The sequence below is a fragment of the Ciconia boyciana genome, chromosome 3 (assembly GCF_034638445.1).
Source record: "Ciconia boyciana chromosome 3, ASM3463844v1, whole genome shotgun sequence".
Taxonomy (NCBI): Eukaryota; Metazoa; Chordata; class Aves; order Ciconiiformes; family Ciconiidae; genus Ciconia; species Ciconia boyciana.
The window spans coordinates 68,943,578-68,967,102 of record NC_132936.1 but is presented as its reverse complement, the minus strand read 5'-3'; the positions used below and the strand labels follow the sequence as shown (position 1 = coordinate 68,967,102).

At 40.2% G+C, this 23,525-nt stretch overlaps 1 protein-coding gene across 1 annotated transcript in view; it reads left to right on the top strand.

The window, feature by feature from the left end:
• Positions 1-23,525, top strand: part of TULP4 (TUB like protein 4) — a 156,650-nt gene that overhangs the window by 75,936 nt on the left and 57,189 nt on the right. The window contains exons 5-6 of the mRNA XM_072856027.1: positions 17,921-18,049; positions 18,363-18,524. Coding sequence (XP_072712128.1) covers positions 17,921-18,049; positions 18,363-18,524 — 291 coding nt within the window. The remainder of the gene's footprint in view (positions 1-17,920; positions 18,050-18,362; positions 18,525-23,525) is intronic.

Below are 23,525 nucleotides of genomic sequence, written 5' to 3'. Positions count from 1 at the left end.
AAGCAGCACTGGTGTGGGATGTGCCTGCCCTGCTAGCCCTGCCAAAAGGCAGAATTGGGAAGTGCCTAAATGGTGTCTGATCCCTGAGCATGGAGAGCTACGAGGCTGTCAGGACTACACCCCTCCATGGAGACCTCCATTTAGGAAAGACCTGGACCTGAGAATAGCAAGCTCTTTCTCAGTATGCAGCTGACTTGAAAAATACAGTAGTAAAAGAAAAAATCCCAGTAATTTTGAAAACTTGCCATTAAGAATAGGAAAAGTAATAACGAATAGCATGGGGAATGTTACTGAAAGTAAAAGCTGATATATCAAGAACACCCTCGTCTCACCTCAAAATAGCATTCGAGAGTTAGTGGGAGTTCTGGGAACACAAGATGAGGCTGAAAAAGGATCAGGGAAATCTCGGGTGTGGAGAGTGGCTGAAGAAAACTGTGACTGTTTATCTTAGAAAGCAGATGAGTCAGAGAAGAGAGGTGCTAAAACTGTATAATGTACCATTACCAGTAAATGGTAATAGAGAAGGTAGATTGGGGTAGTTTAGTGGATATTTAAAGGAATCAGAAGGTTGCAAATTCCAAAACTGATAAAAGGAAATTCTTGTTCAGATCTGTGGTTATGAAACTCACTACGGCAGTAAGTTGTTGGGCTGAAGAATTCAACAAGGTTTTAAAAACGTTATTTTGATGGACATCAGAAATATTTACAGCTACCATAATCCATGCTGGCAAATTTTGAAGGGGACATTAAGCCTCACACTTGAGATTTTAAGACAATCTCTGGCTTCTAGGGATATATTTCTGTTCTTTTGCTGGTTATTCTTCCTTCCTAACATAAAGTGTTAGGTAGGACTTTAGTGGTGTAACGCATATGATATTTGTATAAAAGGTGTGAAATTAGTTCTGATTCTCAGTAACATTCTAAAGAGCATTCTGTGTGGGTGTTGCCTGAATTCAGAGCGGCAGGGTCTGTTTTCAGGCACTGGCTGAACAGAGTAGCCCTCGGGGACGGTAAACTTAGTTCCCAGCATCTCTTGAAGTCACCAAGGTCTGTGGCTAAAGAAGTGTGCAGGTACGGGATTCCAGAAATGTAGTAAGGTCAGGAACTGATGCGATTGTAAATTTGGGTAGAAGGTGTTGAGTTGCTTCTTTTTGGTCATATGTGCATTATGTGTATGAGTAAAAGATCTTCATCTCTTAAAAATGCCCTTAAAGCAAGAGTGCTTTCTGCGCTTGTGTTCTGGAGTTCATTTCACTTACAGTGACTGGAAGGCATGATGTGAGCAACTGTTGTCTTTACCTGATGACTTCAGTTAAACTGTTAAAAGTAAAAAGGCAAACCTAAACTAAGGAAATTTTTTTTTGTTTGCCTACAAAAGCACATCTCCTTAGTGCAGTTGCAGTATGCACAGTTTTCATGGATATGCATGTGAGTACATGATATGTATGTGAGTACATGGCGGTGAGCAGTTCATCGTTTTTGTTAAGGTTTCAGTTGTATTAAATTACGTTTGTCCCTAAATTAATTTGGCTCTGACACTTGCCAGATATCAGACAGTCAGTTTATGTAGTTCTGCCATTTTACCTGATAGTAACCTCCTCAGGAATTGTACTTGCAATCTTACAAGCACGTTCACCTCAGTGCTGGGGTACAGTTATTCTCTAAGTTGTGCCTCCCTTTAAGTGACATGATCTTTTAGGATAATTCAAAAAACCCCAAACAATAATTAATGATGTTGTCTGCAGTTCTTAAAGGTATGAGATAGATATTTGAAAGGACTTTTGAAATCAAATCCTCTTGAGAAAGGAAAACTATATACGCAAAAAAAGAAACTAATTGCTGCTTAATTGCCAGAAGGTAAGGTAATTCCAGAATGTTAATGGAAAATGTTGATATTTGGCCTTCAAATGGCAAGCATAACACAAACCTGGTGATTGGAATCAGTAAAATGGCATGGAAAAAACCACCCTACTTGAGAGTTTTAGGAAATCAATGGGTAATAAATCGTGCATATGCCTATGCAGTAATATTAACAACAGAATTTTAGAAAAAATAAAAAGGCTAGCATGATTTCTGTTAAAATCGCATTAACTAACTGGATGTTAAATGCAAATAAAACTATTAACTCTAGATGACTGGCTCATAGTTACAGTATCTCAGCTATGGTGGTTTCACTGCATAACAACAGACTCTCCAGTGCATGAGTCTGCATCACATGGTTTTATTTTTAGTACTGATAAATCTAATATTTCAAGATCATGTGAGACTGGTAGTCAGGCCAGGCACTGGGGGTTGCTCAGTAGCTGCCTCTTCCGCACTCCCTTGCTCTCCTTGCTGAGAGACACTGTCCAGGACTCCCCGACTCGTGCTCATTCCCCTCGACAAAGGTGTCAGCTTTGGCAAACAGCGCGTAAAGAGCAAAATCATTCTTCAGAGACTGAGTTTGAGATTTGGTGATGCACGCAGCATCAGGAGGGTTGGGAGCGTGGTTGCAGGCCAGGCAGGGTGCCCCTGCCATGGCTCACACAAAGCAGTGGGCAGGTGTCGGCATCACGGATACCATGGGCGTAATAGGGTACAACAACTCTTTTGCTGGTATTTTCTACAGAAACATACTTTGAAGGAATTAGCGTATAGTAATGGTAGCAAAGCGGCATATCACTGCAAGGATGTGGTCGGCGCCAACATGGAGGTTCGCTGAAAAGCTTCTGGCTGGTGGGCTGTACAGATGGACTGCAGAGCAGGAGGAGGCAGTGATTGCCACGAGCCACATGTCCACCTTCCAGCTGAGGCTCTGGGACAGGGGATGGTGGAGGAAGCTGGTGGCTGAGAGCGGCAGCTGTGGGATCCCTGTGCTCCACTGTTTGGGGATGCTTAGCTGGAGCCTTCTCTGCTCAGCTTCACCTCCTGCCCTGTGCTAGCTGAGCTTGGTCCCGAGTCAGCTTACCGGGGCTCCTTCACTCCTGCGTCTAAACATTGTGGTACTTGATGATCCATGTAGTATCCTTGAGTCCTCCACAGGGTACTCTTGGGACTCTGTGGAGGACTTTGCTTGGTGAAGATCACTCTTTGTTGGATCTTGGGTCCCATTTCTCACTCCATGCTTTTGATCTGTCGCCCTAACCCTCCATCTCCCTTTTTTGGAGAAAGGGAGACACTCCAATTTCTCTATTACGATATGACCCACTCAGAACCACCTCGTACAATTAGCCTGCCCCCCCGCCCCCCCCAGGTCGCTAGCTGCTTAATAATATGAACAATTCCCAAACAGTTTCCAAATGGAGCTGTTTGATCATCAGGCTAGTGATGTCACCGCTTTGTTATTAAAGGTTTCTGAAAGAGCGAGTGACTCCCAGATTGTTTCACTCTGCTCTTCTTTAGGAAGACGTTGTACTCTGAAAATGCTAGCAGGCTAACATTTCGAAGTGTAACAAGAGCACACACACAGCAAAGCTTACTGGAATGACTGATTGCTTGCAGATCTGCATGCAGACATGAAAACAGCTGACTGACCATCTAGGCAGCCATCACCTATACCCCCAGCCTATAGACAGGCACAAAAATTGTGATTTAATCATAGCTATATAAAGACGCAGATCATTCCCTTCACCCTTGTGCGTAGAATAGGACTATATCTTTCTTTTTATCACACGCTTATCATACTGAAATAATATGCCTTTATTCCATATATGTGCAACACTGCAGCACTCAAGTGAGCTTAAAGTGATACTGTTCTATAAAAAGTTAGAAAATGAAAATAATTTATTGTTGTATTTATTCATAAACCACAATTCTTTTTCTTAAATCTCAGTTAATGAATAAGAAAAGAATGTTTTAATAACAGAACCAGTGAACTGCAATAACCACATGTAGTCAGTTAACACACAAAAAAAAGTGAGTCCCTGCAATATACCTTCTAATGCTATGTGAAAATTTGTATGAAGTGTTTCCAAAGGTTGGCTTCATTCCACCTTTTCTTTTAGAAGACTGTTCAACCATTTCTTTCATTGCTGGAAGCTTTACTTGATATTTAACATAAAATACAGTTTCCTGAATATCCTCCTGTTACTTACAGTAACATTTAATAATGTCTTACCTTCCTTGTTTTTTCATGTCATTCCAGTACTTCCTGACTCTTTGCATGACTCCACTTTGCCAGTATGCATTTTTTTGTTTTATTTTTGCCTTTAATCTAATATCTCAAAACTTCCATTGCTTTTCTTGCTTTTTAAACTCTTTTAAGAATGTTTAAAAACCGTTCCTTTAAAATCTGTAAAATATCATAAAGAAAATAAACCAAAATTGTGTGTAGAATGAAGATGAGTATTTTCTTCAGCCCAGTCTGAAGTAATGCCGTTGCTGCTTGGTAAGGGGATGTCCAGTGGCAGTGTTTTCTGCTTTTGAAATTGAACATCGTAGAACCGTGGCAGTCAGAAAGCACAGCCTGTAGTGCTTGTGGGCAACCTCTTGCATTACAGCAGTCTTTATTTAACAATACTTATTAAATTCCATGCTGTATATTCACAGTTTTAAATACTTTAGTGATGTTTGTTCCACAATGTCTTGCAGAAATTCTTCTGGTTAATATGAAGGTGTGGGGCTTTTTTTTCCCTCAAACAAAGGCGTCAGAAATGATGCAGATGAACAGCAGTGTTTGTAAGGAAAATGCAGAATTGAGGGCGGGGAGAATGAATTTACAATGCTACTTGTGTATGCAGTCTGGAGTCCTTCTCTGGAAATATCTAATACATAGAGACAGAAGACTTAAAACATGGAGGGTGTGCCAGCCTGAAGAGTAGGAAGAAGGCTTTGTGGTGGGAGGAAAGCTGCGATGGCTTGCTACAGAAGGCTTGGTAGCACAGACATGGACAGGCTCTTAGGCAGGGTGGCACCTGGTCACATGTAAGCTTACTGTTTGAAACAGTTGTTTTCAAGCTGGTAACTCGCCAGCTCTTTAAGGGTGTTTGACAGAGATGTAGAAATTGTCAGGTCAAACCCATTGTTTAAATACTAATACCTTTGCTTTGAAATAAAACGGTAGAGAAGTTTCCTTTTTAATTTAGGAGATTTTTCACTTTTGGAAAAATTTGGTAGCCACCTACCTCTGCTTCTTTGCTGTGCCTGGCCAGATTAGTTCTTGTTTTATTGAAAACCTGAAAGGAGAGCCAGTTGCATTGAGACTTTCACATGACAGGGAAGAGGGAAATGGTATCTGGATAACGTAGAGGCAGTGCAGACAGTGGGGCTTGCCTAAATACAGTTCATTCCTTCACTAGGTTTTTGTCTCGGTCATATTCCAGATGCTCGTCGACAAACAAGTGACTTGGGATAGAAAACATCTGCTTATTTTGCCTGGTGAAACTTTCTTAAGGATTTTGCTGGGGAAAAAAAGAACAGAAATGTGTGTGCTTCTTATTGCTTTTCCTCTTTGTTTTTTGAGTGAAGTGAAGGATAAACTATCTAAACTATAAAAATTACTTTCCAGTGATGCAGTGCTTATAAGCTAGCTGGCTCGGGCTCTTGGATACAGATCAGACAACTTTCATCTCTCGTCTGTGGTTCATACGCTGGCTGGGTTGTTGAAGGTTGAACATTGTTGCTCTTTGGTCTCTGAGAAGCAAGTCAGTTTTAGCTCAGTTCCTTGAAAACTGCTTTCTGCACCACAGGTAATCAATATCTTTGTTCATATTTACATTAGATGAGGTCAAGTATTGTCCTAGCCAGTCAGATGTGTGTTTCCTGTCACACTTGTGGCCAACGATCTGGTAGTCTCGCGGTGACCCTTACATCCCATTAGGGTGCCCAGGGACCTGTAGTTCAGCCCTGTTGGGTCCATTGAGCGAATACAGTCATTTTACAGTTCTGTAGAGCTAGCCTTCCCTGCAGTGCTTCCCTAGCCTGCTTTTTGCTTTGTTTTCAAGGCTAAAAACTTCCAGGACTGTCCTTGTTCGTAAACTGTGTGGTTCCCACAACATGAGGGTCTCTTCTGGTTGAGGCTTTTTTATGCTACAGCAGTAGAAAGGAATAGCGGTGATTTGTGCTTTCCAGGGTTGTCCACTTTGCCTGTTGCGATCCTTCTATCCGAGTAACTGATTGAACCCCTTATTTATAGCTCCCTTGTGTTCTCTGGAAAGTCAGACAAGTAAAATTATTGGTCACTTGGCCAACTGGATCATGGTACAGTTTCTATTTCATAAGAAATGAAGATAAAACTGCTTACAGGGGTTTGTTCTGAATACAGTCTGTGCAGAATTGCAGGCCAGCCAAAGCAAGCATGGCATTTTCAAAATCTGCTATTTGGCATTTCCTAGAGTATGGCATTTCCTTAGCTTGTGTTCAAATTGTCAGAAGTTTGTATCACATCAGTTGCAAATCAGGTGGGCCAGTGTGTCTCAAGCCTGAATCAGAGCCTCCATGGGAGTAATTATTGGTAGATATCTGTTGTCTTATTTATTCTAATATGCTAAACCGAATATTTTGCATGTAAATATTGGGATTTTTAGTTATTTGTACTGTTAATTTAGATTCTCCTTTTTGTACCTTTCTGTCCTGAGATGTGCAGGTGCTGAGTGGCTGTGCTGCCTTTTCTGCATTCCCTGTTTTGCTGCCTGCTCCCTCCCTGGCATCTTTAGCCTTGGAAGTAGACACTATTTCATTTTCCATTTTGTTTTCGATGTCCACCTCAGCAGTTATACAGTCGCCTCAATAGCTGCCCCAAATGCCACTAGCTGAACATTGCATAAACAAACCCATGCAGGGGCAACCGGCAGGCAGGGGGTTCAGGTGGTGGCCTCGTGATGGAAGTTAAAGCAGGTGTCCTACCTTTGCAAAGTAACGTGGTGGAATTTCATCATTCTCACAAAAGGATTAGGGATGCGTGGTCTCTGTGGGTGACGCAAAGACAGTCCAGGCAGTCCAATAAAGATTATACAAACGCTTTCTTTTCTCAGTTTCTGTGACTAATTTACAGTCACAGATACTCCTTAGATGGCCAGAAATGTTCTACAATTGCATGTAACTCACACAGAGGTCTTACGGTTGGACTTGATGATCAGGATAACGATAGTTGAGTATTTCTTTGGGAATTTGGGATAGTAAAGTAGTCCCACTTCAGCAGTGAAATGCCCAGCTGTACCATTTGTCTCTAGTCTGCCTTATAACTCACCTTAATTAGATTAGTGCACAGCTATTATCACCTGGGAAATGTTATTAGATTTGAAGTGCTGATCTGTGCTTTTACTGAAGTTTGGATTATTTTTACTTCCTTGTGTTTGAAAAAAATAATTAAGGTTGAAGTATTGTAGCTGTCAGAGAAATAATCACACTTGGACAACACCTTTTGACACTTGCCTCTGAATTTTAAGAATGTTTCTATTTACATTGCTGACAAAAATCAAGTTTGTACTGCAGTTCTTAAGGGGTGAAGTTCATCTCCATGGAGAGGCCTTGCACAAAGGTTATGCTGCAGTCAGATCCCATGTAAGACTTGTTTGGAGGACTGTTACGGTGATTTCAGCTAAGCAGGTGCAAGCTAAGTTATAGTCTACCCTGTAAAATCATCAAGACAGTCATTGGCCGGCTTCTGATTATAAAATCTCTACCACAAATGCTAATGATGATGTTCAGAAACCCGGAATAATGTTACTTAGTTGCCATGCTGTATGAGTTTGAATAGCTGATGAGCAAAAAATTATCTGTTACCTTAGTATATTTGATATAGACAGACTTAGTGTGTTTGATATGGGCAGATGCTCAATATGTGGTCACGAGAAACCATTATTTTTCTGACACTTCTCAGAGTAGACTCCAGAAGGTGAAGAACTTGTGTTGCCTCCTTTCTATGTGTTAACTAGCACAGTTCTATACAAAACAATTTATATTACATTTTTATGAGTTTCCTTTAAAGTTTCCTAGTAGTGCAAGTGGTTTTTTTTGTGAATAATGTTCTCATGCATGCATATATACATGTAAAGTTATAAAATTATATTTCACTATTATATGAACATTTTGTCAGGAATTTTTAACCACCAAACTAGGAAGATCGAGTGTAAGGGAGAGTGTCTCTGTCATAGTCACTTCACTGACTTTTTTCCAGCAGTTCATTAGCCTGGGGGTATTCCCAAACAAGATAGCATTTACAAGGTAGAAAGATACTATAGGAATTCCTAAGTAGCTGCTGTTGAGAAAGCAGAGCAGAACTAGCTCATTTTGAGTAGGAATGGTTTTCAATAATGTTTATTGTTATCCTGTCTCCTCTGAGGTTTTTTTGTAATTATTTGGTGATCCATCATTTTGGATATAATGCATGGTTCCAAACAGTATTTTGTCCTTGATTGCATATTTTTAAAAAGAAGAGACAGAATAAAAGCCATAGGCTCTGCTACAGGGTGTCTGTGTCTCTGCATGCAATATTTTTCTGTATTTTTAGCCAGGAAAAAAAGACAGAAAGAATTTTAAATCTGTCTTACGTGGGGTGTTTTGGTTGTTTTTTTACCCCCTCTCCTTGGAACTTCTAACAAAAATGTGCGTGGTCTCTGAATTCATATATGGTGATGATGCATAGGTGGATGTCAGTGAGTGTTATTCTTGTTTTTAAAGCTTGAGGTTCATTTACACTGAGCTTCTTATACACAGCCCAAAAGTGAATGTAAATGTGGAGGTTGTAAAATGGTCCTGATTTATACCATCTGTAATGTAATTTTGTCAGACCTTAGTGAAATGAGCATTAGGATCATGTACTTTTAATTTAATGTAGGCTAAATACCAGAGAATTTTAAATCTAGTGCTTTTTTTCTTGTGGGAAAATATTTGACCGTAGATGCTCGAACCCAAGGAACTGCCAGCTTTGCACAGTTATTGCATGTGTCTTATTTTTAACAGCAATGGACCTTTCCTAACAGTGCTCATCAGCAATTTGTGCGAGAGAGGGGGAACTACTTTGCTCTGGATATTTTGATCTTAAGGCAAAATGGTTGTTCATCTTTAGATAGAATACTCATCTCTCCTTTCTTTATTATGGTGTTTTTATCTGCACGGAAACTAGAACAAAGTGAAATCTTTCTTCTTATAAAGGAAGGCGATGAAAGTGCTATTTTATCCTTTGCTCGTCCTTATCAACATTCAGTTTTGATTTATTTTTAGTGAACTTGGGCTTGCCTCTGCACTTCTAGGGAGTATATATGGGCAATTAAACAGAAGTATCTTGCAGGAATGCTTGAGGACAGGCAGACCATTGATAGGAGACAGTGGTAGTACCATACATGCTACAAAGGAGTTTCCCCCACTGGAAGTGAGCATGGCATAATTCTAAAAAAGATTTTTCTGTGGAAACAGTTATCTTTTCTGTGAAAGAGCTTTTGGGACTTGAGCATCCTTGTGAAGGGATGGGAGTCAAAAGCAGACCATAGTCCTTATCACTGTCACTCCGTTGTCTGTGAGATGGGAGCTGAGGAGACCTCCACCTGTTTCCCTTCCAAAAACACAGTGTGCAGATATTTCGTGCATATGGGTGATTGACTTCAGGCCTTTACTCTATTCATGCCTTAATTCTTTTCCTTCAGATTATACCTAACTATTTTCGTTAATAGCCCTTGAAGGAATAGTTAAGAAACTTATTCAAATGAGAACTGGTAGCCAGATACCAACATCTTGTCATCCACGTTCATATCGCCTCTCGTTGCTGTTTCTCGCATGCAACTTCCAGTTCTGACAAGTGACCTGTCAAAGATCCTCAGCTGCCCAAACACATTTATTGGATACACCTGGGATACAGCTAATTTCTGTTGGGTTTTTTCAAATGTTCCCTACAACTGTAGTTCTTTGAAGCCACGATTAAATGTGGTGATTCCAAAGTGAAAAGAGTAATTCCTTTGGAACTGGCCCTGTAAGCCACTTTGTTCACAGGAGCATAACGCTGCTTATTTGGTACCTGTGAGGGGTATTGGGGATGCTTTCCTCTAAGGTAGGTGATCAGATGGCATGTTTTGTGTTCTGTGAACTTATAAAATGGTTATGTGGCAAATCCTTGGGATTAATAGACTTTGGGGGCGTATTTCTTAAAATGAAGTGTATGACTTAAGGAACGTAAGGAGATTTGTAAAGCTTTAGAGCCTTTCTGAGTCCTCGTCTTCGCAGTTTACTATCAAGGCTCCTAAATGTATTCAGTGAGATGTTGACAGTCTAGGTATTTTTAAGACGACATCTTACTCACACTAAGTACATTCCCTCCTCAAAGTAGCTATCGAAAGAAATTTTCCTTGCAGTTGCCTATTTGCCAAAATCATCCCCTAGAGCTTTTAAAGATCAGACTGCCTTCCATTGAGGATTGGATGCCAACCATATGATACCTTTCAAAAATAGGTGTATGTGGTGACTCGGATGCCAACCCCAAGATACCTTTTAAAAATAGGCATGTGTGGCGTTCATCTGCCAAGCAAATAGACAAAACTTGCTGGGGAGCATCAACACTCTCCCCAGAGGGTGAGCAACCACACTATTACTTGCAGAGGGTACCAGCCGCTCAGATGGAGAGCGAGTGCACGCTAGGTGACTGGTTACCTCCCCTGTGCTTACTCAGAGGGTTATTGCTGGTGAACTGCAGTGCTCCTACCTGGCCTTTTCTCTTTCTGCAGCTGAGCAGATGATCTGAGTCTTCTGTCAGCCCCGTGTGTGCTCTGAGCATTGTGAAAACTAACGCCAAGGAGAAAGGGGAAAAAATGAGAGCAAGCGTATTGAACAAAATGGCACAGAGCTTCTAATGTATCCCTACATTGTACTTACCTTTAGACCCTTGCCTGAAGTGTTTGAGTTAGGGATGTAGTTGCTTTGGAGTAGGTTTTCATGTGAAGGCCACAGCGAAGTCTGTGGTCAGAAGAAGGTCCAGAGTCCTTTCAGGTCCGTTAAGGTCAGCACATTCTTGCTGGTCCAGCCTTACCTCTGATTTCAGTTAGCGCAAGGTTAGGTCCCCAGCTGACACAGATGTCACGCTCAGCTTATTGATAATGTTATACCATGAAATCACATATCCAGTTTTAAAAAAAAAAAAAAAGCCTATTCAAATTCGGTCCTTGCATGGAATTTTTTTGTAGTTTTAAAACCTCGTAGTTAATAGCTTTTATATCATCTGTCACAAGAATGTTGTTATATTTGTTTAAATAGTATATATAGAAATAGAAACTCCTTTTCAAAGAGCAGAAAAAGCAAGATGACAGCTGCTGGCAGAGTAATACACTTTTTCAAGGAAAAGGGAGGATGCTGGGATAAAGCGGCAGACCTCTAACGTATGAGCGGCAGTGGAAAGCGCTGCCCGCAGCAGCAGCCGAACCCCCAGGGGCCGTGAGCAGCTGCCCGGCCGCCGGCACACCTCGCCAGTGGCCACAGCTTCTCCCGTGGCAGGGGTAAGGGTTATTAAAGGGCCTCCGTCCCTGAGATATCTGGAGGCTACTCCAGTCCTTCCAGGAAGAGGGTTCATTTTCTTCTTATTTAGACTAAAGAAACACGAAGAATTTGGATGGTGTTTTCTGTCTTCAAGAATTCGTTCGCCGGTCCTTTACCCACTATGTAACATGCAGCCCCTATTGTGAGTTGGCAGTTTTTCTCAAGAAAGGTAGACACTGACTATTATAAATTTGCCGTTCTTTAGCTGCAGCACAATGTTTGCAATACTACAATATTAACAGTTGTAGTTTCTTCTTAATAATAATTCCTTGACGGGTATCGTTCTTTGGAAACTGACAGCTCCATATGCAAACGAAACACTTCCACCCGGGTGTAATGTCTCTGGAAACAAAAAGTCAAAGCTCTGCGGGTGTGGGAGAGACAGGGACTGTATCATTAGAGAATGCAATATAAGACACGTAGGATAGGAAGATGGGTGTGCCACCCCAGGAGAGGCAAACTAGCTGTCTACCATGTCTGCTGATTTTTTGTCTAGTGTTATTAGTAGGAAAAATACCTACGTGATGCTCTTTGTCTGCGTGATTGAATTAGTTCAAATGGAGAGAATTATCCTGACTTCATTGTAATGGCAAGAAATGAAAGTCATAAGTGAAGACGAAAGTAAGAACAATTGAAAACAATCTGTTTGCAGCATGGGAAATTAGGAGAGAGAAACTTGAGTAGCCTTTATTTTAAAAATACTAATATTTAAAAAAATAGTTGAACATTACCTTTCATTGAACCGAACATACGCAGAACCATTTAGAACCAAGCATTGGTTATAGGTAAAGTATAGCGAGAAGCAACAGCTCGTTAACTGCAACCCTTGCTTATTCTGGGCACCTGTTGTCACTTTTAAATTACATTTGCATTATAAAAATCTGCTTTAGTTCACTAACTTCAAGTCAACAAATGTACAAAGTTGGCACAGTTTCCTCAAGGATTTAATAGGGATGTGTGTTCATGCACACACCCATATTACATGTATGTAATGTATATTTGCATTATATGCGTATATTTATATCTTCATATATTATGTAGAGAGAGACACTGAACTGTATTAGCAAGTAAAGGTGGTTATTGGTTTCTCTGATCCCTTTACTTTTGTTTCATTTCTGTTCCCCACTGTACACTCATCTTTTTTCTTTGATAAATATACTTACACATCTCTTCATCTTTGTTGCCATTAATAAACCATAACGTGTGCCAGTGTGTTGTACATACTATATGCATGTATTTCTCTGTGCTTATAACCGTGAGTGAAGGTCAGTCTACTTACTAGGAGATTGCATAATAGGATTGCTCAGTACAGCAAAGAGGTGATGCTCAGTGATCCTGGGTAGATTTTCCAGTCCCCTTTTCCAGTGCTTTGTTTCAACCCTTATATGTTCCTTTAAAAACTTAAGTACTTTCCTAAAAGCACAGGATTGGAAGAGGCCTTCAGACAGACTGAGTCCTGTACTCTGCGGCTGTAGGCAATAGCCTAATGTCCTTCATTAGTTTTTCTGTTTCTGTCCTAGGAACAGTTAGGCCTTTTGCCATCACTGCTTGGAAGGTGGATTCATGTCAGATAGCATTAGAAATGCAGTATGCTTTATTAGGGGGAGAAAAAGGCCAGCAATTGCATAGAATGTTTAGTGTTGTATATGCTCCATGGAGTTATAATGCATCACAAGCCTGTGCACCCTGCAAAGACGCCCAATTCACTTGTAGTTTCAGAAATGCTCCTGCCAGGTAAAGGAACATGGCTCTCCAGGTGTAGCAAATCGTGCTGTAATCAAATATTTGCCATCAAGTATCCTCTGCTCTCTATTGCTGCCATAGTTTACCTGCAAGCAGATCTCCATAGCATATGTGGACATGAATACTGGAGAAGACCTCTATCTTTAGAGCATATGCCTGCTCCCCAGTAAAATGCATGGAGGAGCTGAGATTAAAAACAAGTCTCTGTGACTCGCTACAGTGTAGTGTAGTTTCCTTTCAATAATAAAATCTGTCTAAATTTGGTGAGGAACTCTAGGAACTAAATGCCCTAGTTATTCACCCATTTATTTGTTCTAAATGTTTGTCCCTTGCCTCTGCAGCAATTAGGTACTGGATGTTTTAGGGACTCCAGCGGTAAGATTTCAGTAATGACTGTTGTGTGGTGTTCCAGATGAAGGACTTCTGCTCTTGGAAGATTGATTGGTATCCTATTTTCAGTCATCTCCTTCAAAAACTGTAATGAAATTAGGAATAACAAAAGCTCTCAGAATGCTTTGAATTTTAGCGGACTTGTACTGTGTTAGAAAATGTGAGAAAAATAATAAAAGTGTCAATAGCACGTAATGAAGTTAAATCACCAAACCTGGCTTCTGTTGGGAAGAGGTCACATTCACTATAAATCACATATTTGCTACTCCAAAAATTCCAGTTACTCAAAATTTCTTGTCTAAGATGTTAATAAATAATAACATTGCTAGCTGCATGATGGTCTTTCTGTGGCAGCGTCTTTCCAAGAAACTTGATGATCTTCCGGGCCAGAGACTGATTGGACTTTGTTTTGTTATTTGCAGTAATGGACCAAAAAGCATTAGAGTGAATGGAAATGGAAATTTTAAAGCATAATTAAGTGATCTTAAAAAAAAATATTGTCTCTTTTTTCAATTAGAATAATACAGATGTTTCCTTTGCCACAAGACAAGGCCTTTCCAAATGGAGCATCTGTAAAGATGAGAAGTACGGGGAAGTAACTGAGGTTGATAAACTATAATTTATGTTTGCACAACATTTTTAATTGAGAAATGTTATCAATTATTTCATTCTTGATTAGTCCGTAGTACTGGAAGTGAATGCATGGGTTTATCTCCCGAGTGTAAGTTAACAATATTTTCCCCTTTAATTTTATACATAAACAAGTTTTTTAATGTGGAGGATAACAAATCCTCACGTACCCTTAATTTGTGATGAAAATAATTTTTAAAGGTTTTATTTTTTGCTGATTCTGCTGTGTTTGCAGCAGCATAGTATGCAGCCAGTTCTTGGGGAGAGTTTCTAGCACCTTTAGGATTAATTAAATTTAATTCCTGAAAATCAAGTTGGCAATTAAACAGATCTATTGAAGGTGCCGAATGTTCCACTTTTGAAACAAATTTTTCACTACTATGCATTGTATAAAAAGGAGCTCAAAGAAAACATATGACCCTGATTCAAAAGCTCATTGAACTTCATGGAAAGCATCCTGTTTGGGGACAATATATTGGCCTTTACATTGTACTTAATGTATTAGTCCAGGAGTTTCTTGAAGTTTTATTCATGGGAGATCATTTCCTGTATGATAGCAGTTCAGAAGCTGATTAATGTCTGTGATACAAATTTTTTCTAGAGTAGAACAAACACAATTTGCGATTTTTATAGTATTTAAAAAAAACCACAAACAAACAACAAACAAACGAAAATCACTAGGCAATATAGAAAGGCTATGTGGACCACAAAGGGTCCACAGACAACTTTCTTTGGCACACCAACATTTTTGCTCTTGCAATACAAGATAAAACAGCTTAGTCCGCCAGTACCTGTGTGAAGGTGCTAAGTAGGAAGCAGAGAACTATAAAGGCAGAAGTAAAAATGGGTCCCTTGTGAGTTGAAGCTGTTAGTGAAAGTAATGATATCTTTGCGTTTATGGGTTAGCAATAAAATTCCTCTTTGCAGAGGGGTAATTCAAGCTTATGCGTTATTTAAGTGTGCTATCAGTGGGGCGTGTTTTCATATGCTTTACATTTTAGCCAACATAAAAGCCAAAAGTAATTTTAATCCTTAGGGCAGTATGTCTTCCTTTCTTTATCTCTGCTTCACTATGTTATGAGAAATGAAATAAACTTAAATTGGAAATATTCAAAACAGCTGTGGACTGAGGACCTGTAGTCGGATGTTAAATGTAAATGATGGAAGAATCTTTAAAATGACCTCATAAAATGATAACCTTTACTCTGTGTTTAAAGAAGTTGAATTTTCAAATTACAAATTTGCTTCCTTGTAAGCGTGTTATCAGAAGGCATATAAAATCATTGTCTTACTTTCATTTGTGACTATAAAGCAGTAAGTTTGTTTTGGAAGTTACTAATTTTTATCTAATTGGGACGGAGGGAGGGATGCTCTAGTAAATCTTGTTTACATTCAAATGTACCCTTGGATGTATCAAATCCAAAGAAAAGACAGTTTGTAGAGAATTTGAATCAAAAGGTATCTTCAAGTTTTAGCAAGATTCCTATTTAAAATAGAAAAGAGACAAACTAAATCAAGGTAACTGTTGTCACTTTGCCCATAATTCGTACCATTAAGTCAGCTGGTATGTCTAATCTATAAAATCATATGCTTGTCTCAAGTCTTTGCCAAAAGGGGGCAATTTTAAGACAGATAGTAGTAGCACCTTTGATGGTGTTAGTTAAAAAACATGTTATTTGAACTATTAGTTTTATCTTTTATTCCTAAATTTTCTCTAGCAATTTATTCTGTATGATCTGTGAAATGACCAACATGGGCACTGTATAAGCGTTAAAGGTCTGATTTTCAGTGGTGATAAGTACCTTCCACTCTATTAATAGTCATTGTTAGCCTTAGCGACTCCCAGCCTTAAGGGTTGGGATGGAGATTTTTCAGTGTTATCCTTGTGTTACATATGGGAGTTTCTTCACTTCTTTCTTAATACTGTTAGGCATTGCTGACAAGTACAGTTACGTCGTCATTGTGTTTTGCCTCAGGGTGGATGAAACGACGGGTTTGTGCATGGGAGTTACACCGAATAGAAAACAAAATTTTGACAAATCTGTGCTATTCTTGTTTAGATGGAAGGGGCAGAGTGAAACTTTTACCAAACTACAGCTGCTTGTATTAATATATCGGAAGGTTTTATTTACTGCTCTTCAAAAAAAAAAAAAAGGCAGCGTGTGCTATAATCCACCTAGTGGCATGATATAATCCACCCGACTGGAGACAGAACTTGTGACTTGGAGTGCAGCTGCAAGGTTATAATCCAGGAAAAGCAAGTGTTCTTCTGCAAAATCTCAAAGGGATTCTTCTTAGCTGCTTAACAACAGAGAGGTGGTTTGTCATACTCGCTTCTCCCCATAATCTTCACATATGCATGAAGAAAGTTTTATTTTAGCCGTTTAATCGTTCAAGGGTTGATGCTTCAGGCTGGCGAGCTACACTGATGTACACGTTCTGAAGTTCTGACCCTTGACATTCTGTGAATAAATGTAGCACTCGCTAAATAAATGTAAGATAATCTTTTTTCAGCTGTCAAGTTTAAGTTTCGGGTATGCTTATTTACATCCTAATTCTGAAAATGACTGCTGATTTTATTATGAAGCTTGGTGTGTCTGTCTACTCAGAGCTCATCTTAGGACTGGGATCTTTAGGAGCATTGGTCCATTTCTAAACAGCAAAATATATTTTGGGAAAATCTTCTCTTTCTGTCTCTTTTAAATGATTAATTATCTATTTAGATTTATGAAAAAGCATCATTAGAGCTGGATGCCCATTTAGTTAAAATAACACCCTACTGATTGACTAGTTAATATATGTTTTCTCTGTTTGTATATGCCATGTCTCTGTAAAGTAACTGGGGGGGGGGGGGGAATCTCCTTGTGGATGAACATAAGCGTCCCACATATATCTGCATGTTTTTGAAATAAAACTGATTTGGAAAAAAGTTTTTAAGAAAAAGTCACTAACAGAAGGTAAATGGTTTTAAAGCTAATTTCTGCTTCACGCACTAGGATGACATGTTTTTTTCACTTCTATACTGAGGTCTCAAGAGATACTGTATTTGTTAAATTTATATTAATGAGAAATGAGAGCGCAATTTGGTAGGTTTAGACTTGATTAGATTCTCCAGAAAAGCCCAGATAGCTCTAATGTGGAGAGAAGAGCCTAAAACTGCTTTGTATTCCTTCTGCACTCAGTAGCAAAGCAACTTTTCTGTGAAACTTCTATTTTTTAATAATTTGGGACTCTCAATTTTTTTTTCACGTCACTATTGATAGGAGTATTCAAATTCAATCTGATACCAGTGCATGCAACTCCATTTGAAGTCAGCAAGAGGTGATGATTTGATGTGGAGTCTGACAGTCTGAGATTACGGTGGGGGAAATCATTTGAAAGAGTGTTGGATGGTCTGTACGGGGCCTCCTGTTTGCTGCTTCTGTAGTGAAATCCTACATACCAGTGTACAGTATGTTTTTGTTGAAAGCATGTGATGATGCCTTCCAAAAAGGCCTGACGGTGAGAGATTGTGCATTTCCTGACAGCCATGACTAAATGATTCCAGCTGTTCTTGAGAGGCGCCTAATGCTGTGCTGAAAATTACTATTTTGTACATCTTCTTTAGGATTTAAATGTGGTGATGTTTATTTTGCAGTATTGTTTAACTGGCTCTTGTTAAAATAGTTGTTAGCACAACACGCCGTTTTGGTAATGCTGGTTTTGTTTGTAATCTTTTAAGGTTGTGCTGGTGAGATGGAACGAACCATTCCAGAAATTAGCAACCTGCGATGCAGATGGAGGAATATTTGTTTGGATACAATACGAAGGCAGATGGTCTGTGGAGCTTGTGAATGATCGGGGGGCACAGGTTGGTATGCATGTTTTCTCTGCAGTCGAGAGCGATCAAGTCCTGAGAGGCAAAATTAAGAGGACAATGAATGGTGCTTTATACCTTTGGAAAAGCACAGGAGAAAATGAAACATTTCTTTATTGAAAGGAATATGCAAGAATTGTCACAAAGACACTTTGCAAGGACAGTTGCTTTATCCAGTAGCCGTGACATCAGATCTACAACTGGGCTAATAGTTGCCCTGGCTAGTTCTGTGCAGTGCTACCTTTTATTAAAACAACAGAAAATTCCTACATGGCCCATTCTATTTTCTTGTCTTTGATGTGTTAAGGTAAGCGACTTCACATGGAGCCACGATGGGACTCAAGCACTTATCTCCTATAGAGATGGATTTGTGCTGGTCGGTTCAGTCAGCGGACAAAGACACTGGTCTTCAGAAATAAACTTGGAGAGTCAGATCACCTGTGGCATATGGACTCCAGATGACCAACAGGTAACGGGGGCTTTAGAGGTATTAATTGTGTTGCATTGATATGCTATAGAGTACAGCTTTTTAAAAGTTAAGTAAACTGGTCGCTTTGTAAGAACAGTTTCCCTCAAAACTGGTGCTCCCACAGATAATGAAAATTTAATTCATCCTGTCATTCTCATTAGGCAAATATGATAATGTACCAAGTTACCTATCATCACTTTTCACCCCGATTCACATGCAGTCTTATTCAAAGTTAGTTGTTTGAGACAGGAATCTGTAGTTGTACCCCTAATCTGTTGATACAGCTATCTTGAAAATGCATTTAAGCAGAGATACAGCCTGGACTATTAAACATCTGACTTGTCATTTCTGTATACAGCTGTCCAGTCTGCACTTGCAGCAAAAGCAGTTCCAGTGACGGATATGGTTATGTTTGCCTTCACATGAGTAAATGGATCCAGTTGATGGAGTGTCAGAGAGACTCCTCAGCCTCATGCAAACAACATAATATAAAATAAGGCCATTTTTCCAACCATGGAGTCCAAAACTTGTTGAGCTTTGAAAAAGCCACTTAAAAAATTCTTCTCTACTGCTTTTCTAAAGAAGCATATGATACTGGTCACATCACCATTTATAGTGGGGCTTGAGCTAGTCCATTGGTTTCATTTGCAGAATTTACAATGGCCCTTTGCCATTCACTGTTGAGCTTACTGGAACGTTCTTTCCTTCCACGTGCTTGCTGTCGTTATGGTTAATGTGTGTATAATATAGTACTGAAAGAAATGATGGCGGTAGAATAGTGCAAAGAGAAACTGTGTTATGAACACAACTGGATTATTTTCCTTCCTTCATTTTACACTGCCATGAAAAGGTGCTGGTTCAAGACTCAAGGTACCACTGACTTTAATTTACAATACTATAAATCCATCCAAGACAGAGTCATTTTGGGAATTGCTAGTGGAATATAATAGCACTAGTAATATGCATTTCTGCAGCAGCATCTAATAATTTTAGAGTGCTCTACAAAGGACAATGAATTAATTATTGCAACACTGCTCTTTAAAGCCAGGGAGTCTAACTGCCTCTTTTTGAATCTGGGGAAATGTAAATCTTGACAATAAATAATTTACTTGAGATCAAGAGGAAAAGACAAGCAGCAGAAATAGGAGGGGAAACTAAGATCTAATAGCTCTCAGTCCTATGTTTTAAACATGACACTACCCCATTTGTGGGATATTCAGTTGTTGCTGCTGTATTTGGAAATATCTTCACTTGAGTGTTTAATTTGGGGTGACTGACTGCCTGTAATTCAATTTAGACAATATGTTTGTACTTTCTAATCTGGATGCTCCGTAAGTGGTTATTCCAGAAAACAAACACTTGTTCAGTGTCCAGATAAGCGCATTCAAACATAATGGCTAATTCTAGCTGTGTGAAAATCACTTGCTTGAGTTACAGACTCTGCTGCTGACAAACTCACTGAAATAGAGACCAAAACCAGCCATGAGCATCATGTTGCTCTGCACAGTTCTCCTAACTATGGGGCTTGCGTGTTAAGTGATGATGGATTTTTGTCCTGTTCTCCAGAGTTGGTGGAAAGAAGCGATCTTCTAAAATGTATGTAGATGTATTTGCCTCTGGAGGCACAAGGAAATGTGGCTGGCTGAGGTATGAGGCGAGAGACTATGCTCAGTTCAAACTAAAAATAGCAAACTGGGGGGGAAGGACATTGCATATATTACACACAAATAAGCACATACGGAAATGCATGTGTGTCCCTTACTAGCTTATCTCCTTATCTAATTTCTCTCCTGATTTGTATCTGTGCAAATGAGAACAGAGTATTATTCTAGTCTAGAGTAGCTTCAGCATGTTCCCTATTGCCTAACGTAATCTACTTATCAGTACAGTGAGTGAAAGATAAATGTCAACATTTAAATTTGTACTTTCATACTATTCTTTTTGTCACCCCTCTGGCACCACGAAGACTGCTAATGAAAGTATTCCTGGAAAACATTACGCTCCATGGTCCCATGACATTAACGCAACTAACTTGGAAAGTTAAATTTCCAAGGGGAATGCATTGTTCAGTGTCAGTTTTCTATTGTCCTGATAAAAATTTGCTCAATACAGTCTGTCTGTTCACCTCACTCTTCAGTTCTCTTAACTTGCTCCCTCAGCCCTCTGCTGCATGCATCCTCCTCTTTTCTTCAAGTCTCATTTTCCATCTTTTCTCCTATCGGTCTGTTCAACACCAGTAGCCTGTCACCTCTGTCACTCCTCACCACGGCTTCGTGGCAGCTCTGCAAAAGGAGGGTAATTTCCTACCACCATCTTTCCATTGGAGGCAAGAATTGGTTGGAGCTACAGTATTGCCAACCATCTGCTTGTTTGCAAGAGCGTGTGTGGCCTCTGAGTTTGTGTCCTTGCTGTGCTTTGACATGGGCTTGTAAGTAAAGCACCTGAGGTAGCAGCTGATGCCACCTGTGGTTGAAACTCCATAGTCTTGCCAAAGTCTTTTGAGAGCCTGGAGATGGGATGAGAGCTGAAGAGATGGGCACGGAGAGATTAGTACACTCCTGCTGCAACTGAGCATATAGTTGTATCTTTTGACTGATTTGGTATGTACTTTGCCCTCAGGAAGTTGCTGGCTGATTTTATTAATACTAGATGCAACTGTTCTGCATTTTCTTTCAGGAAGAGAGTGGTATCATTCTTCTTGTGGCTCTGTTGGTTTTTCAGGATTTCTTGAGCTCTCCTTGTGTGTTGGGGACAAACTTAGTGTGAGTCATAAGACAGTTGATACAGCCTGTCTGACTCCAGCGCTTTCTTTCTCAGCATCATATGTCGTCAGATGATCTTCTCGTGAATGTCACTAGCAAATTTTTACTGTGGTTCACACCCAGGTCTTGAGCCTGGACTTTGAGCTATGGGCTTCTTCAGCTAATTCAATACATAGGCCTTTTGATTGTGATTCTGCATGTTTATTGTAGAGGACTAGAAGTTAATTTTGTCTTTTCCATTGTGTGTCTATAGTTCTGCTCCTGTGGAGGGCTTCAGGTGTGTCCTGCTCCTGTACACTATAACCAGAGCACGCGTCTGGCCGAGGCACAGAGCCCCGTTATACCAATGGGTTCTTGAGGATAATAAGCAAATACACAGAATAGTAAGACTTTACAGGACTGGGTGCTCTGTGTCTCGACCAGAGTGCCACACTTTGGTTAAACTCAGACAGATGGGATCACTCAGGAGTGTGACCTTCCTTTCACTGTTTTGAAACGTTTTTTTCAGGGCTATGAGAGGCTGTAGTAGAGCCTACTTCCTCAGGGTCATGTGGAGTATTTTTCTGGTGAGGAGGCTCACCTAGGATCGTGTAGGGATAAAAGTATATTTGAAATGAAAAGTAAATTTGAAATATTGGAGAATGCTGTACCCTGTCTTGAGAAGACAGGTCTGTGGTGTTGTACCATGCTTGTTTGCAAAGAGGGAATGTACATACCAAGCAGACTGAATAACTTCCCAAGTGAGAAAAACTTGAGTTTTGTCTAGCCAAAGGGTTTACTTATAATTACAGAAGCAATGTCAATAAGTAATTGAGGATTTTTCCTAAGCCCACAAGTCATATAAAATATCTTTCCAGTGCTTCATCTCCCCTCCTGTGTGCTTGCTCAGCTCCTAGTGACATTTTTCTATCAACTTCTGCTGCCCTCGGGCCATCCTCTCCCTCTCCTTCTCCCAGATTTTACCTATTAAAGAGGCTTATCTCTGTTCACGAGGAGAGAAAGGCACAGTGTCAGAGAACTGGGTGAGAACTGTAGAGGGGTCTGATTATCCTCTTGTTCATAGCAATATAGTGTAACTCCCTGGACTTCACTGGGGTTGTTTCTGATGCTGTTTCTGTATGTGAGAAGGGAATCAGAAGGGAATCACTCTCTAATAGAGGGAAGCCTTGATGAAAATGAATGAATGTATTTTAATTCCTGGATATCCCAAGAGGTGCTGTTAATCTATATGTGTTCCCTGCATCTCAGCTAATGTAAATTATTAGACTTTTCTGACAGCTGTAGGAGCCCATTTCTATTTTTCCCCCTCCTCTTTCCTGTTGTAAGCTTTTATTTGTGGAAATGCAGGGACTGGCCAGCATTCTCTTTGGCCGGGACATGACAGACAACAGGTACGTGTGAAGTTTGCCAGCGCACTTCCTTCTGTTTGCTTTGAAAATAGGTATACAATCAGTTAGCTAGTTTGATTGGCATCCTGCTGGGTACAACATTAACTATTGTATGTGGTCCCATCGCAACACAACATGCATTAGTACTAAGAATGTGTAAATACAGGCCCCAAGTTTCAGCCTGTTCTGTGTCTAATCATACAAAATTCTGCTCTCGGTGGAAGAGAAAAGCAGCACAGTGTTAGGAACAGATACCGTGTGCACTGCAGGGTCTTAGGAGACACTGGAAGAAAACCTGTGAGACCAGGAGCAGATGAAACCGATTTGTCTCAAAATGCAGGGTGCGGGAGGTCTGTATGTTGGGTTTTTTTAAATCTTTTGTAGTTTGCAGTAGCTGTGCAGGAAGGCAGTTTCTACGCTGTTAGCTCCTGGTGCTTGCCGTCCCATGGTGACCACAGATGCTTCAGCATCTTTTTCCTTGAAAGGCACGAGACAGGGGCAGGCTTCACCTCCTTCACCCTGCCTGCAGCGCTTCAGGATGGAGCCCGGGATGCTGAAAGGGGCTTCACGTGAAGGAGGGGATGCGTGCTACTTTCTCAGTCCAGCAGTGTAGTCGTGCCGGCTCTGTGTGCTAATACAGCACTTTGTGTCTTAGATGTCCCTGATAGGATCAGCACCGTGCTGTGCCAAGTGGCTGCCGTGAGGTAGGAGCTACGGCATAATTCTCACCACGCGGTAGGAGCTAATTAACAAGAAGCGCTGTCAAATGATTACCGGTGGCACCAGACGTTTCATGAGCTTGCCTCTCAGGCTCCTTGGTTTTGGTGTGACTTTAGTCCCTGGCAGGAATT